This window comes from Aythya ferina (assembly GCF_964211825.1).
Source record: "Aythya ferina genome assembly, chromosome: 2".
Lineage (NCBI taxonomy): Eukaryota > Metazoa > Chordata > Aves > Anseriformes > Anatidae > Aythya > Aythya ferina.
In genome coordinates, this window is record NC_140297.1 from 126,245,465 (window position 1) to 126,259,139 (window position 13,675).

At 40.9% G+C, this 13,675-nt stretch overlaps 1 protein-coding gene across 2 annotated transcripts in view; it reads right to left on the reverse strand.

Moving 5' to 3' along the window:
- The window catches only part of SLCO5A1 (solute carrier organic anion transporter family member 5A1), a 79,664-nt gene that overhangs the window by 14,249 nt on the left and 51,740 nt on the right, over positions 1 to 13,675 (reverse strand). For both annotated transcript variants that reach the window (XM_084509650.1, XM_084509651.1), the window contains one exon: positions 1,986 to 2,145. In XM_084509650.1, coding sequence (XP_084365776.1) covers positions 1,986 to 2,145 — 160 coding nt within the window. The remainder of the gene's footprint in view (positions 1 to 1,985; positions 2,146 to 13,675) is intronic.

Here is a 13,675-nt window from a genome sequence, read left to right on the forward strand (position 1 = left end):
ATCTTCAAAACAGTTATGAGGCACTGAAGTTGTTATCCCTATTTTGTAGGTAAGTAACTGAAACAGATCAAAAGTTTTGGAAATGTGGGTGGCAAATCTGAGACAACCATGATCCCTTTTTTTTCAGAATATTTTTATATTCACAGCTTTTTCTGCCTTAACAGAACTCTTTCTGCCTTTAGATACACATTTAGGCACTTCTGCAAATGACACTTATGTTTATTGCTCATGTCCATTATCCAAAATATGAGGAATACTAAATTAATGGGCAATTGGGAAAAGTTTGGTTTAATGACTGGCCCAGTAGTGTTTAGGAATAGAAGCAATGACAGAATTCAGTTTCCCAAGGCAGCACTCCATTGTCTAATATCACAAGTATTAGCTTTCTTCCTACAGTCCTCACCTTAATCTTCTTATTGCTTCAAAATAGGCACTCTACAGAAAATCTTGCTTCATCAGCAGAAAAAAACAAGTCTGTACACTAAATGAGACAGAGGTCTTACGCAACAGAAATGCTAGAGTACAGGAACATGTACATTATACCAGTTCTGAACTGTACACGGGCATCCTTTTTCCTGCTTCCAATTTTAAGTGGTTAATTTTGAAAATACTATATATTATAGGCTTAAATCCAAATGTTATGTTAGCAGCATTTTATGCGCTATAGAGTGACACAAACCTACATTTGTTGTTTCTAAAAGTACCCTACATAAAGCATTATTTAATCAAGAAAAGTATTTTTCTATTCATTCTATTCACCTTTAGCTACTGAGTTAAAACTTCAGTCCATGAAGGATCTTTTTTTAAACAATAGTAGGAAATAGTGTATTTCAAAATTTGTACTGATGAGTACATACTACCAAAGTATATCCTACTAAATGAATTTGTAGTGCCAGTTTGATATCAGGTGAAATATAGCAAAGATCAAACCTGTGTCTCAATCCAGTAAAGCACAAATAAGATTTATATAGACACTGAAAGTTAACCACAGGTTCACACTTCAGGCTTTTAAAGCAATTTTCTACTAAAAAACAGAAAGGTACTTTAAAAAACTATATATAGGAAACTAGTCTGTTCTAGGTGGAATCTATGTAGGAACCTTAATTTATGGAATGAATATCCATTCAAACTGAATGGATCCAGTCAAACCTGATAAAAGGCAGTGATGGAACCACCATCCTCCAGTTCACAGGCTGGCTCACAACTGCAAATCAGGAGACTGCGGCATTATAAATAAGCTTTCTGGAAAGTACAATTAAGTCCTTAGAAAATCAATGTTTACATTACTTCGTGACTTTCTTAATGATTTTTTAAGACAGTTCTGTAATAGAAGAATTTAAGGGTTTGCATTTCTATGAAATGAGCATAACCACACTGCTGTTGCTACTAATGTCAGATTGTATATTTCAATGTTTTTCTGTGCCCATTTCAGGAAACTACCAAATTTCTATGGTGTGATTTAACCAGCAGGATGCCCTCCACCAGTCCAGAAGACAGGGAGGACTGGGCTGTAACAGGCAATGTGTTTCCAAGAAAGAAAGTGGATTAACATCTTTTAATTTCTGGTTACTTGAGTTTAAAGATAATCACTTAGGTTGGAAAAGGTCTCAAGAAGGACATAAGAATGGCGAAGCTATTTTACAAGAGCAGAATAAACAGGCAGTCTTTTACAATGAGATTGGCACAAACACCAATGGCTTTAAAAAGGCCATAATTAAATTTAGACAGGAGTTTAAAACATTTCCTGAAGAGTTAAGTTCTTAACTACCTGAAGAGTTAAGTTCTTCCTTCCATTCAAAGAGGGAAAAACAACAACAAAAATACCAACTGCTCTTAGAAGTAACATCAATGAGCTTGTGAAAAGACTGTATGCTTCGAGGGGGGGATGTTTGCTCTAGAAACAGAGTAGTCTTTGATCTGCTCTGACCCTGAGGAGCTACTTGCTATCTGTAGGTTGTATGTGGGTGGGTGGGTGAAAGACTTACCCCTGTGCTATGGTTTCCACCATTGATGCAGCCAGCTAGGCAAGGATTAAAATATGTAATTCCATCTGATCCACAGACAGGCTCGTACTCATGAATCTTACATCCGCAGTTCACATTACAGCTCCCAGTCAGATTCCTGTGGGCCATGGCAAGAGTGGGACTGAAGAAAGGAAAAAGAGCATACTAGTAGGGCAAGTACCAGTATCCTGCTGTTCAGAAGGAGAAAACATCCTAGCCATTAACTCTGGAACTAGCACTTGATCATTAAAGAAAGGCTGCATTAACTCTGGATCATGTACATGATTTAAACAACATAGAAGAATGCCCCAGGCATCTCTGCTGTCAACTGAAAACACAATACAAAAATAATCCCAAAGTATAAAACTTTTATGTTTTTGCCTTGGTAAAAGTTGTATTTTTTTTCCTGATTTTTCTTTTCTTTTAGATGCCACTACTTTGTATGCCCACCATAACCTGCAGCAATTTGCCGTTAATTACTAATAAAGGCCCCATAAGCGAGATATAAGCATTATATGAACTAATAGGAATCTCTTCCCACATACTAACAACTGTTCAGAAAATTTAATGCTTGCATTATACATGTATCAGTGATATAAAACACAGAAATCGCTCTAGATCTGGAGGAGTACTGTGCTTTTACTAAATGTCTATAAAAGAACCACTACTCCACCTCCTTGGATTTTTTCCCAATATCCTGCCAAAAAACAACTTTCTAAGTCCTCCCATGAAGAGTTTGGTTGTATGCTCAGAACGACTGAGTTCTCATGTGCAGCTCATGGCTGGAATGAAGATTTATCCCCCCATGGCTTTGCTTTACCAGTTGTACCACTGTGGCTCAATCCAGACATGGCTAAGACCTCAGTAATGGTAGAGTCTGTATCTGTAAGATCATAGACTCTTCATCAGGATGAGGTGGAAAAAAACCTCACTGATGAAATGCTTCTCCTTGCTTCTTGTAGAAAGAAATCAGCTCTGCTTACAACTGACTGCAGACTGTCACAGTCAGAGGTTTTGACTCAGGTTGATAAAGTTGGACAGTAACCAACTCACCCAGCTGCTGCCTTGCCTACCACATCACTTCAGTCCTGCCTAAAACAACTCTCAGGTCACTTGTAAACCACCAGCTCTAGGCACAAGCACTGCAAGGTTACCCATTTACACCCTACCCCAAAGAAAAGACCAGGGTGACACTAGACTTTTAGCATTCCTGGATATAGTGAGGGCTTGGAGTACAAAGCAAAGGAGGAAAAGCACTAGCAGAAACACAGTCACAGAATTACAGAATTTCTAGGTTGGAAGAGACCTCAAGGTCATCGAGTCCAACCTCCAACCTAACACTAACAGCCCTCCACTAAACCATATCCCTAAGCTCTACATCTAAGCGTCTTTTGAAGACTTCCAGGGATGGTGACTCCACCACTTCCCTGGGCAGCCTGTTCCAGTGCCTCACAACCCTTTCAGTGAAGAAGTTCTTCCTAACATCTAGCCTAAAACTCCCCTGGCTCAACTTAAGCCCATTCCCCCTCGTCCTGTCACCAGGCACGTGGGAGAACAGGCCAACCCCCACCTCGCTACAGCCTCCCTTGAGGTACCTAAAAAGAGCGATAAGGTCACCCCTGAGCCTCCTCTTCTCCAGGCTGAACAAGCCCAGCTCCCTCAGCCGCTCCTCGTAGGACTTGTTCTCCAGGCCCCTCACCAGCTTTGTCGCCCTTCTCTGCACCCGCTCAAGCACCTCCATGTCCTTCTTGTAGCGAGGGGCCCAAAACTGAACACAGTACTCGAGGTGCGGCCTCACCAGAGCTGAGTACAGGGGGACGATCACCTCCCTAGCCCTGCTGGTCACGCTGTTCCTGATACAAGCCAGGATGCCGTTGGCCTTCTTGGCCACCTGAGCACACTGCTGGCTCATATTCAGCCGACTATCCGCCATCACTCCCAGGTCCTTCTCTGCCTGGCAGCTTTCCAAAGTCAATCTCTTCTCTGAAAGAAAATACTAGAACCTCCTACATAACTGCATATATAAATTGTGGTCATAGACTAACAAAGTTAAAATAAAAAACTTTTAAGAAAGATAAAATGGATACTAGTTTGTTTCTTCCCAAGTTAAAAACAGACTGGCACAACTGGGCCCAGCGTAAATACAGCTGATATCACAGGTAGTAAGGTGTCCAGTCTGTATTATCTAGAACCTTCTTATTAATGAGGAAATAGGTGATGATCAAGCTGTATGTTTCTGTCACATAATTGTTTTGAAAAGCCATTTACTTTTAGTAAGTAAGTTTACGTACTAAATGTATTACTCCTGCATAATACCAGAGGGTGTTATGTTGGAAGGTATCTCAAGGTACAGACAAATTATTACCTTTCATCTGTACTATTACTGAACATGCTAGCTCAAGTACCAAAAGGAAAATAACCAATCTGCTCAGATATATATGCAGACACACCATGAAATGCAAGTTATTTTCTGCTGTCGTTATGAAGCCAAAATATAACAGGCACGGACTTTTAAATAGACTGTAATATATTTATACCTATTTTTACTACACTTACCATGTTCTCCATCTTGTTTCAGGTTCCTAAATTAATTTAATAAGTGGAAAAGCAGGCATCTGCAGGGTGGTTTATTGCTGATTCAATTTTCTGCGTCTCATTTGGAATTTCATCTGGTTTCAAAGTACTGTCAGCAACATGAAGGCATTAAGCCAGTGGAAAAGTTACCTGAATGATCTTATTCATACCAATCTATTTTCAAATGACAGCCTTGGCTGAGGCTGGGGAGCCTACCTTTTATTTCCTAAATACATTTCAGTTTAATGAAATCAAGGTTCCAGAATTCTGCACCCGCACTCCCTCCTCACTGTACAAGGCTACTCCAAAAAAACGAAAACTGAAAAGCAGCTGATACTGGTTTTCGCTTGAAGCTTACCTTGTTATTGAGGAAAACCATGATTTTATTACACTTTCAGAAACTGCAAACTGTAGTTTCCTGTGACGCTTAAACAGCACTTTTTTTCTGGCATTTACTCCTCAGCGTGCATCTTACCTCTCGGCCTGTAAATGCTATTTGGGGCCTCAAAGTACCCAAATGTTATGCACTGCAATATTCAGTATTGCAAAACCTAAGCTCTTCTGAAGACAGAGGGCCAGTTTCAAACCATTTACTTTAGGGACTGTAGTTTGTATTATCTAAACCTGGAAGTTTTTAGTTCATCCAGGTACCAAAGGCAGAAAGGCAGGTTCTCTAAAGAATGAGGACAGCTCACAGTTCTGAAGATCTCCAAAAATTCAGAACATGGAAATGAGGCAACAAAGCTGGCTCCCTGCCTCCTCTGCAAGGGAAGGTGAACTGGGAGCTGAGACTGGCAGTAAGAGCAGATCAGAATTGGGTCCAGAGTCAGAGACCAGACAGATTCAGCCCAGTGATCACACAGCAAACCCAAGAAATTTAGGGCAGGCCCTCACTTCCAGCTTTCTTCACAATAGCTCTTCTCAGTGATGGAGCTGAACCTGGACTTAGCCAGCTGAACTCCATAATTCAGGTGTCCAAGCTCCCACACACAGGTGGGAGAAAGTGCCTCATGCCCTGATATTTTATGGGAATATGGGTGCTCACTGACAACAGTTCAGTGAATTCCTACACATGGAGCAAAAACCTGCCCCTCTGGGCTGATAGCATTCTCCAGTTACATGAACTTGTAACAGATAATACTTCTATGAAGTGGAGGAGGAAGCTTCTTCTTCTTCATCGACTCTGTAACTGCCTGAGGTGGGAATATTGGGGTTCAAGGGCCTCCCCAACCTGAACGGGTTCACACTTACACCTCCCTGATATTATTTTTATCAGCAAGCTCCAAAATGGAGTGTCCTTCCATCCTTCCTGCTGAAACTGAACCTGATCTTAATCCCATTCATGTCTCCTCATCAATGACTCTTTATTGCCACATCTGTAAGCAAAACCTAGAGCAGGGACCAGGGCCCAAAGTCAGTTCTTCCAAAGGAAATCTCCTTTCAGTGTGTTTTAAAATCACATTCTTCCCTTGCTTACTCCTTCTTCTGTATCTCTATCTGTTCCTCATCTTTTTCTTCTTCCTCTTCTCCTGTATCCATTGCTGTAAAATAGCTTTAGTACCACAAAAGGAATGAAGGGCAGTCCTGTGTCAGAAGACTGAACTATGCAATAATTATGGTGCTTTCGTGGACATCAGGAGTTCAGGGTCAGATTTCCTCAGACTAACTCTTTTCTGACCTCCTAGCAAAAACAGGCTATTGGGCAGTTCCCGTCTTCTCCACAACAACTGTTCAACACAGTGGCCAATGCGAATCAAAGTGGGTATCATTAGAAAACACACATCCATCCCTTCTGGATTTAGAATTATTTCAAAAGCTTCAATCCCATCTTCGAATCGCAGCAACTTAAACATCAGCACCTCCTTGCCTCAGATCATAAAATGCATAAGAACCTGTGCTTGAGCATTTGGAGAACACTGGCCAAGATACAAACCACAGCATATTTTACTGCAGTAGTCCTCAAGAAAAAGTAGCCGTACAAATCTCTGAGATTTAAGAGTTTTTGTGTAAGAGCCAGCACTTTCATCAGCATGGTTCTAGGACTCTTCAAATGCTCATGGCATCTGAACAGTGAAGAAAGCTGGTGCTTTGGGAATGCAGTTTTGGATATTTTTCAGTTATGGGTTTTATCACAGAAATGGTACCAGAACCCTTTGCTGTGCTATTAGCTTATTTTGAAAGGTTACTCTGAACACTCCGTGTGCCGTGTTTCCCCCGTGTTTAGAGCTGCAGGATGCCACAGCTCACAGCTACAGTCACCCTGGCCTTGATCCACAGATTCTGGATCCTCTCTCAGGATGCTGGCTCTGCTTAGCTCCATAGCACAGGGCTGTCACTTCTTCTTCTTCCTGGCTGATATATTTAAACTGGCTGACCTTTTCTTCAAAACTGGAAACTAAGAGTGTCCTCCATTACATCATTTATCTAGTAGTCTACTGATAAGATATGAAAACACGATTTCCAATTAATATTGAAGTAATCCCTACAAGGTTGAACCTGACGAAGAGGAGAGGCTGAAGGAATAAGACTTGAAGGCTTTTCCCAGGGACTAGAATATATATATATGAAAACCCCCAAACCCAGCAGTTGCATGTGACCTTCATCTTCTTACATCTGAGTGGTGAATGGAGCCACAGGCACCATCCTACCCCATCCTGTGGTTAGTGTGCAGTCCGATCCTGAAGACCTGAATTTCTGAGAACAAATGATAGTGTGGCTCCTTGAGAATTCACAAAAACAGATAGATTGTAAGTGTGAGCTAGGTACTGAGATCCATTAGGGCATGGGTATTTGCACATGCACCATAAACAAAAATCTTGCCCTGGGAATTATGTTGGTATGCGCAGCATCTCCACAGCGGGCACCGCAGCGTAATATTGAATTAACTGCTCTGCCTTGTTTGCCCTGCGCTCAGTACTGCTCAGTGGTGCCACAGAGAGGCCATGGCCATTCCGAGCTTGCTCAAGTGGCTGCTCTAAACAGATCAGCAGATATCTCGGGAATGTTGGCACCCCCTCAGCCAGGCAGGAGCTGAAGAGGAATCTGGACTGTTTGCGTGGCTGCATCCCCGAGATGCTGTGCTTGTGCTCACAGACCGGCACTGTTTTGGAGCCCTGTGAGGGCTGCTGTTTGCTCACCTTCACGTCTGCAACACTTGAGCAAAACTGATGTAAAGGTAAACAGCAAGCATCAGATGTATTGTTTCCCAGCAACCCTATGGATGATAAGGGATGTGCTGCTCCCATCTTCTACACCCGAATAGCTTGGAGACTTGGCTGAGGAGTCAGTCTACACACGACGCCTGTCATCCATGTCATCTGTCACCTCACCTCCCATTATTAGTGACGCTACGCATTATAACTGCTGCTCAGTGGCTTCCACTTGACTCATTTTTAATGTATTTATACACCACTATTTGCTTTTGCTGAATATGCTTGTCCTTCCAGCTGTGCACTTTTGCAGCTGATCAAATGTTACTAAGTAGCTCTTAAATATTTATTGACTTGTCTACTGATCACACAAATCAGGTTCACAAACTTAGCTCTTGGAGCTCTTGGAGCTACTTTGCACTTTATGGTCTAGTTGGATGCTAACCAAAGCCTTTCTGAGTATATTCTTTCTTGTACCATAAACAAACAAGGTGCAGTTTTAGAAACAAGTTGCAGCCCTAGCAGGAAATTAAATATCTAGGACTGGTATTGGTTCTGTCGCCTTCTCAGCTATCAGCTGAAACCTGTTTCACTATATAATGCTGGATTTCAGAAGGCAATTTGCAGCAACATGTCATAGACCAGCATGCAGACTTTTCCAGTAATCTCCCAGCAGAACCTTCTCTCTGATGGAAAACACCCAAATCACCAAAACATTTCTCGGGAACATACTGATTTCAGCAGCGATGTGACAGACATTTTTCACAGAAACAAGAGAGGCAGCATTTTTGGAGTTTTGCAAGCTCATTGGCAGCTTGCTGAGCTAGATGTCCCTGGTGATAAATATCTGGGAAAAGCTGGGGTTCACAGCCTGCCCAAGGAATCCTCGTGAGGATGCCCTGGCTTCCAGCAGGGCTCCATCACCCTGCACACACACAGAATGGGGGCATCTCTGGCTGCTGGGAAAGGCACAGCTTGGGTTCTCCTCTCCAGCCTTTCCCATCCAATTAAATGCATTCTTCTGGCCTCTTACCCCTCCTTCACATCAAAGCCTTCTCGGCAGTAGATGGGTTTGGGACAGCTTTCTAGTACCTTGCGTAGCCAACTTGAGCTGCACTGCTGAATATTACCATGACATGCAGGTTAGGAAATCAGCTGAAGAATGAAAGTGAATGAAATCAGGCATGAAAATAGTTAGAAGTATGAAACTGGAAACTGAACTGTGACCACTCTGAAAATTTACTCTTAGGGACATTTTTGTTTTGCTTGGAAGAATCCTTACATTTGCAGATATGCAAAGCAAATATGCTCAAATGAATAACAAGCTACAAATGAATGCAAGCTGTGTGTCTCCAGCTTTCATCACTCCTTGTACCTCAACAAATCGCTGTATGGTTTATTATGGGTATTTGTTTGCTTTTTTGTTGTTGTTTACAGCAAATGCCATGCACACAAAGATTTTTTTTATCTTCTCAAGAACATATAATAGACAAAATTATCCATTAGCTCTGTTTCCAAAAGCTCATTATCAGGCATTTTTAAGAGGTTCATATTTTCATCTGTATTACTCTGTACTGTATTACTCTGTACAATTACATCTGTATTCAGTCTTCAGCCATTGCTCTTTCCTCTCTTAAAGATGGGAAACTAGTGAAGGACTACAGATGCCAAGGACATGAAATCACATGTCTATGTAACCCCATTTTCATCATGTAAGATCTATATAGCTAATATATAGCACATTTTATAACACATTTCTGTGAATGCCTCTCACAGTAGTAAGTCATTTTTTTCTTGAAGGTGTATATTTTTCCAGCACTAAGCCAAACCGAAGAACTGTAATCCTGTCTTCTAACACTGAAAGGCTGCCTATTTCCCCAAAAAGAAAACAGAGCAGTAAACTCTGAATTACTGCACTGCACAGCACAGATTTACCTGCATTGGTCAGAAAAAGCAGAATTTATACACTGGAGCTAGTTAAGTCCTGCTCATGATGTGTGCTGCTGGAAAAGCAGCTTAGTTTCATTGCACCTACTGCTGTAGACACACAGGATATGTGAGAAACAGCTGCCCTGCTTGTTTCAGTGGCATGGATGCTGTCAACCTGCAGTGATGCTTCATGAGCTCCCAGAGACATCTGTCATGGAGTGAGGCACTTGTGCACACACACAGAAACAGAGACCAGCCCCAAATGACAGCATTTCCTGAACTATTCTTTCAATTGCAAGCAATGATTCTGCTCATTTCATTAAGAAGCTTTAACTGCAGGTTTGCTAAACATGCATACTGGGACAAAACCCAGAATCCCAGCTGGCAAATTGCATTTGTTCCCTTCTCAGGGAGACTGTTCTGTGTCTCTATGACACAATGCTGGTAAAGATAACAGAGAGAATACCTTTCCTAGATGTGACTGATGATAAAAGGGACTCTAGTTCCTAACACTTTGTCTAAACTCTGTTCTCCTCTCCAACTATGGTTCTGTGGAAGACTTATGGTTTAGGAATAAAAAGAAAAGGGAAAGTATAAGGCAGGATATGTCTTTAGAGCTGTGACCTGTTATTTCAGATATCCAGGCTTGGACTGGTACCTCACTGTGCTGGCAGTCTATACACAGATACTAAAAAAGAGGTGGACCCTCTTCCATGAGGCTACAATCTAAATTACATGAGGTTAAAAAAAACAATGCCTGATTATATTTTGGTAACATCTAAACAAAGAATTGGTTTGCATGTGGCTTTATTAATATTTTTTTTAGATTGCTGTAGTAACCTACACTACTGAACACCAAGGAAACACAAAGAAAAGAAAACCCCTCACCCCACCACACAATTTCTCTAATGTTAATATTGGACTGTACGATAAAAAATGTTATCTTAACTTGATGGTAATATTTTTGGTTTGGTGTTGAACCTTTAAGACCAAGGACATTCTGGATCTGCAGTCTCCTTGTTGGCAAACAGCTGGAATCACAGCAATGACGCAACTTTTGTGTAGCTGTCAAACAAGGGACCCTCTCACTGCGCTAGCTAGATTCCTTCTTTGTTGTTATTGTTCTGACCCAATTAGTCACTGCTTCCAAATTATGAGATCTGATTGGACTGAAAGAGATACAAGGGTAATAGAAACCCATACTGGCGGCCCAAGAGGAAGATTTTTTTTGTTAAGTGCCTCAGTAACTCAATTATGTGTTTTAACCAAACTTTAATTACACCAAAACAACAAAAAGCAATCAGAAAGGGCCTGTTTTGATTCATTACATGCCAGAAATATGAGAGAGGGAAGTGAACTAATCCAGGAATCTGTCTTTATGAGTAAGCCTTCCTGGGAGTCTGTTTAGTTACCCAATATCACAAAACATAGAAAAGACAGGTCTACAAACCACCAAAGTGGCTATTCTCTTCTATTTCCCCTTTATTCAACGATGGTGAGACCACACCTGTGGTGCTGTGTCCTCATCTGGGGTCCACCTTACAGAAGAGACATGGAACTTCTGAAGAGAATCCACTCCACGTCCACTTTCAGTACCCTGCAGGATGCCAGCCTGAAACACCAACTTACTGATGTTGTTTAGCAATTGCAGATAAAGAAATCTGCTATAACTACTGAGGTTCAATTTTAAATTTATTTATTGCACTGTGATATCACTTTTCAATAAATAAGTTGTTATTTGGGGTAATTTCTGAGCATTTAGCTCTCATCGAAGTGGCTGCACATCAGAGGGACACTTGAACTTTTTGAAAGCACTGCATGTTGTTTTTCTTCAATTTTGCTCTTTAATGCACTTTTATTCTCCTATATTAAGGTACAAATCTTAATTTTCTTCTGCAAGAAGCTGCAAGAAGACAATTCGCTGATGCAGGGCCTCCTATCTGGTTGCTAGTTATGATGTAAGAGGAGGAATGCTAAACAGCAGTTCAACATTAAGCTCTCTATACTGTGTTCAATATCAAACATGCCTTTAGAGGCAAGGCTCAGGAACTGAAAAACAGGCTCTGAAATGCTGAGATGTATAATACAGGGGTGTCCTTGACCTTCCTGATAACAGAACTGCTGATAAGGCACCAACAACGGAAAAACTGCTTGTGCCCAACATAAAACAGCAGAGAATCCTTGCATGTAGAAATGTATTCTAATCTCTGTGTGCCTCCAGGTCCCATCCACTTCCCTTCAGCTGGTACAGTCAAAAAAATACTGAGTTATGAACCATACTGAATTATAATGTATCACTGACTACATTGCTCAGTGCTGATGTGCATGTATTTCTGTTAACTAAAACCCAGCTCTTATGTGCTGGCTTATATCTCAACTCACCAAAGGCAAAGAGCTACTTTTTTGAATGTAAGAGAAAAGGAAAGGAGAACTGAATATACAAGTCCAAAGAAAATCAAGAAAGGAGAATCTCCCCTACAGTATGTCTACACTGCAGTGCAGCTGAGATCTCCAGGCTGCTGCCAGCACAAGTACCTCAGACCTGACATCGCCAAGCTAAGGTAGAGCATTGTGCAAGACAATTTACGCTGAACCAAACAGCTCTAGTGCTTCTTGTATCTGATCTGGTGTGTTGAACTGGCTTTGATGTCTGTACACTGTGCTGTGTGCAGTGAATGAAGAACATGTTTTATTAAACCTCGGAATGAAAGCATGCTTTTTTGTTGCACGAACAATTACATTCTTTGATGTCTGAGGAGAAGAGCTCCTTAGCAAGTAAATGATTTGAAGCTATCAAATGATTGACCATGAGGAATAACAGAATGTTTACCATGTCATATTTTCAAGATGAATTTATGAGTAGTGGTGCTTCTTTATTATTTTTTATCAGCTGATTTGATCACTGCACTAATAAAAAGTCATATAGGGCTGAGGCTGCAAACTCCTGAACCCTGCTTTATCACATGCTGGTTATTCTCAATTTCTGATGACATTACTGCCTAAGCATACCGATTTTTATACTGATTTCAAAGGCTTGATATACCTCAATATTTCACCAAATTCTGCCATTACTATGTCTCATCTCTTGTAAGTAAGAGGAATTAGATGAAGATGTAAATGAACTAATGCTACTGCACTTTCAGAACAGCTGTGGATAGACTCCTGTTTCAATTCATGCATTTACTGCAAATACTATTTACCATAAAAGTGAATTAGATACTCTTACAACTCTAATGTGAGTGTTCACATACCAGTAGTTTTCCTTGACTTCAATTTTGGAATAGATTTTAATTACATAACACTTTTTCACATGCAGAGAACTACAACCTTCTCATTAGTCAGACAGGGACATTCTCATTCACTGCACAGTTCAGTTCATTGCTATCTGAAATTTATATTTTATTTCCAATTAATTTACATTTCTTCATCTACCCCTGCAGTCTTTCAACAAACATCACCAGAAGATGGACAATTGAACTGTCCTACCCACCTTCCATCCCCATTTTCTCCTTCTTCAACCCACTATGCTCAGATCAGGATTTATTGACCATGCTACTCCGCTCCACAGTTAGCCCACTGGCACTGAGATTTAACTCTAGGTATTAAGAACAAAAAGAATCATAGAAGCTTCCTACCGGCTCAAGACTTTTAGTTGCTGGTTTTCTTAGCATTAGTGTTTGACAGCAACTTAGTAACACACAGCAACATGCAATGCAAAATACTCTCTATGAAAAGTGTCTATTTTCTCCCTCCCTTGTTTTCCATTCTTCCTCTTTGTTTGTTATTTGGCTTGCTCACTGCCCCAGTGTAGTTTTTTCCTTATTTGATCACCCCTTTTCCTGCTCCACACTTCTTCTACAGTCTCTTCCAAAACTCAAAATGTCAGTCCAAAGCTAACCCTTAAAACTACAATATTCAAATATCTTTGATACCCAGCAACCAGCCATAAAAAAGAGGCAGACATTGTCTCAGATGTAGAAGCAAAGTGAAAAATACTGATTCAGATAAGTTTGTACTAGT